Source organism: Rhagoletis pomonella, unplaced genomic scaffold (assembly GCF_013731165.1).
Source record: "Rhagoletis pomonella isolate Grant_MI unplaced genomic scaffold, Rhpom_1.0 Rhpom_scaffold_27101, whole genome shotgun sequence".
NCBI classification, from domain to species: domain Eukaryota; kingdom Metazoa; phylum Arthropoda; class Insecta; order Diptera; family Tephritidae; genus Rhagoletis; species Rhagoletis pomonella.
The window spans coordinates 1-1379 of record NW_023485553.1 but is presented as its reverse complement, the minus strand read 5'-3'; the positions used below and the strand labels follow the sequence as shown (position 1 = coordinate 1379).

The following is a 1379-nucleotide window of genomic DNA, read 5'->3' as shown; positions in this document are numbered from 1 at the left end:
TGATGAAAAGTTTGTGGAAATTTTATAATTTTTTTACAAAGTCTGAAATTTAGATTCATATGGTATTTGTTAGATAAAAAGGTACACTTTTATATGAAAATAATAAACCTTAAAAAATCAAAAGAAAAGAAGTCAAAGCTGGTAAAAGTGCTGATATGCTATCGTTTGTCGCGGGGTGTATATATTCCATACTTACGGCCAGCCTATCAGTATGTCCTTTGAGAAATAGAAAGTATCTTTTTAAAATAGATATGTATCCTCCAAAATTAAAAATGTAAATTCAGTTTGTGGTATAGTGAAATAATATAAAGTGTTCCAACCAGTTTGATGCACGCTTATTCGAAAGCAAAAATTTAAATTGTCATCCTTAGGGACTAAAAACTTGAGTGTTGCATGTGTGCTTTTGGAAATTTATTGATGTTTAATTAAATTTTTCATTTACGAAACATTGTAGTTCATTCGAAATTCATCAGCCTAGTTAATCAGTCATCTGCTGGTGTATACAAAAGTCTAAAATTTTATGCGATACCAGTACTATTTCACTTAACTCAAAAACCTAAAGAGCGCTCTTTTTGATTTTTCACTTCACCAGTGAAGTTTTTTTGTGCTCAATTTAAAATTTCACAAAGAATCTCATAAACTCTTTGAAAGTTTCCATGCGCTGCTCCACATTCGTTATGGTTTTCATTTTAGCCGACCAATTCTGCATCTTTTCCGCTTGAAAATCCTCATTGTTGCGCTGTGCTGGTGTCAGCTGCGCCAAATATGCATCCACCTCTTTCACAAACTCATTCATAAATTCAGTTTGCTTTTGTGTCACATCGCGTTGCCAATTGGCGAGACCATGCTTCTTTAGCGAACGCTCAATTAAATAATTTTCTGAAGCAAACTTTCGTCTTGGATTTGTGGTGTCGTGGCGTCTTAGAATGCCTTCGAATTCCTGATAAATCAACGACTTGGCAATGAGATAAAAGAAACGATTTGCTGTATTACTTTTTGCCGGTGGCTCTTCTTGCTCCTTGTCCTCTACTTGGCGCACGAAATTCTCCATTATACCTCTCTCGGCGTTCATGAGTTCACTCTGCATTTGCACAACTGCACCATCTGCCAGCACTTTTTGCACCAAAGCTTTGCTATGCTGCAATTGAAAGTCGGTCAGCTCCAGGTACTCTTCAATCATTGTGGTTAACAATTGTTCGCGTTTGTTTGCCGAATCCGCCGCGGTCAGTGCTAAGCAACAGTTCGCCAGCTGCAAGTGATTTACTTAGAGAAATTTATTTATTCCACCAAAATTGGTATCCAAAATACTTACCACCCCCAGCAGCAATGGAATGGCCAATGAAAGGCGTAGCTGTTGATTTGTTGTGGACATTTTTTTT

General features: G+C 36.8%; 1 protein-coding gene across 1 annotated transcript; it reads right to left on the bottom strand.

Moving 5' to 3' along the window:
• Positions 1 to 349: 349 nt before the first annotated feature.
• On the bottom strand, positions 350 to 1373 carry LOC118732758. Its single transcript, XM_036461872.1, has 2 exons — positions 1313 to 1373; positions 350 to 1249 (listed from the first exon to the last, which is right to left on the bottom strand). Exons 1-2 carry the CDS (start codon positions 1370 to 1372, stop codon positions 614 to 616), a joined length of 696 nt encoding a protein of 231 aa, XP_036317765.1. The 5' UTR covers position 1373; the 3' UTR covers positions 350 to 613.
• Between the last annotated feature and the right edge of the window lie 6 nt (positions 1374 to 1379).

Bases quoted from the DNA above. Each gene is read 5' to 3' on its own strand.
- LOC118732758 (XM_036461872.1), bottom strand. From the start codon at position 1,372: ATGTCCACAACAAATCAACAGCTACGCCTTTCATTGGCCATTCCATTG. The intron at 1,250-1,312 runs GTAAGTATTTTG...AATCACTTGCAG, and splicing joins TTCCATTGCTGCTGGGGGTG to CTGGCGAACTGTTGCTTAGC.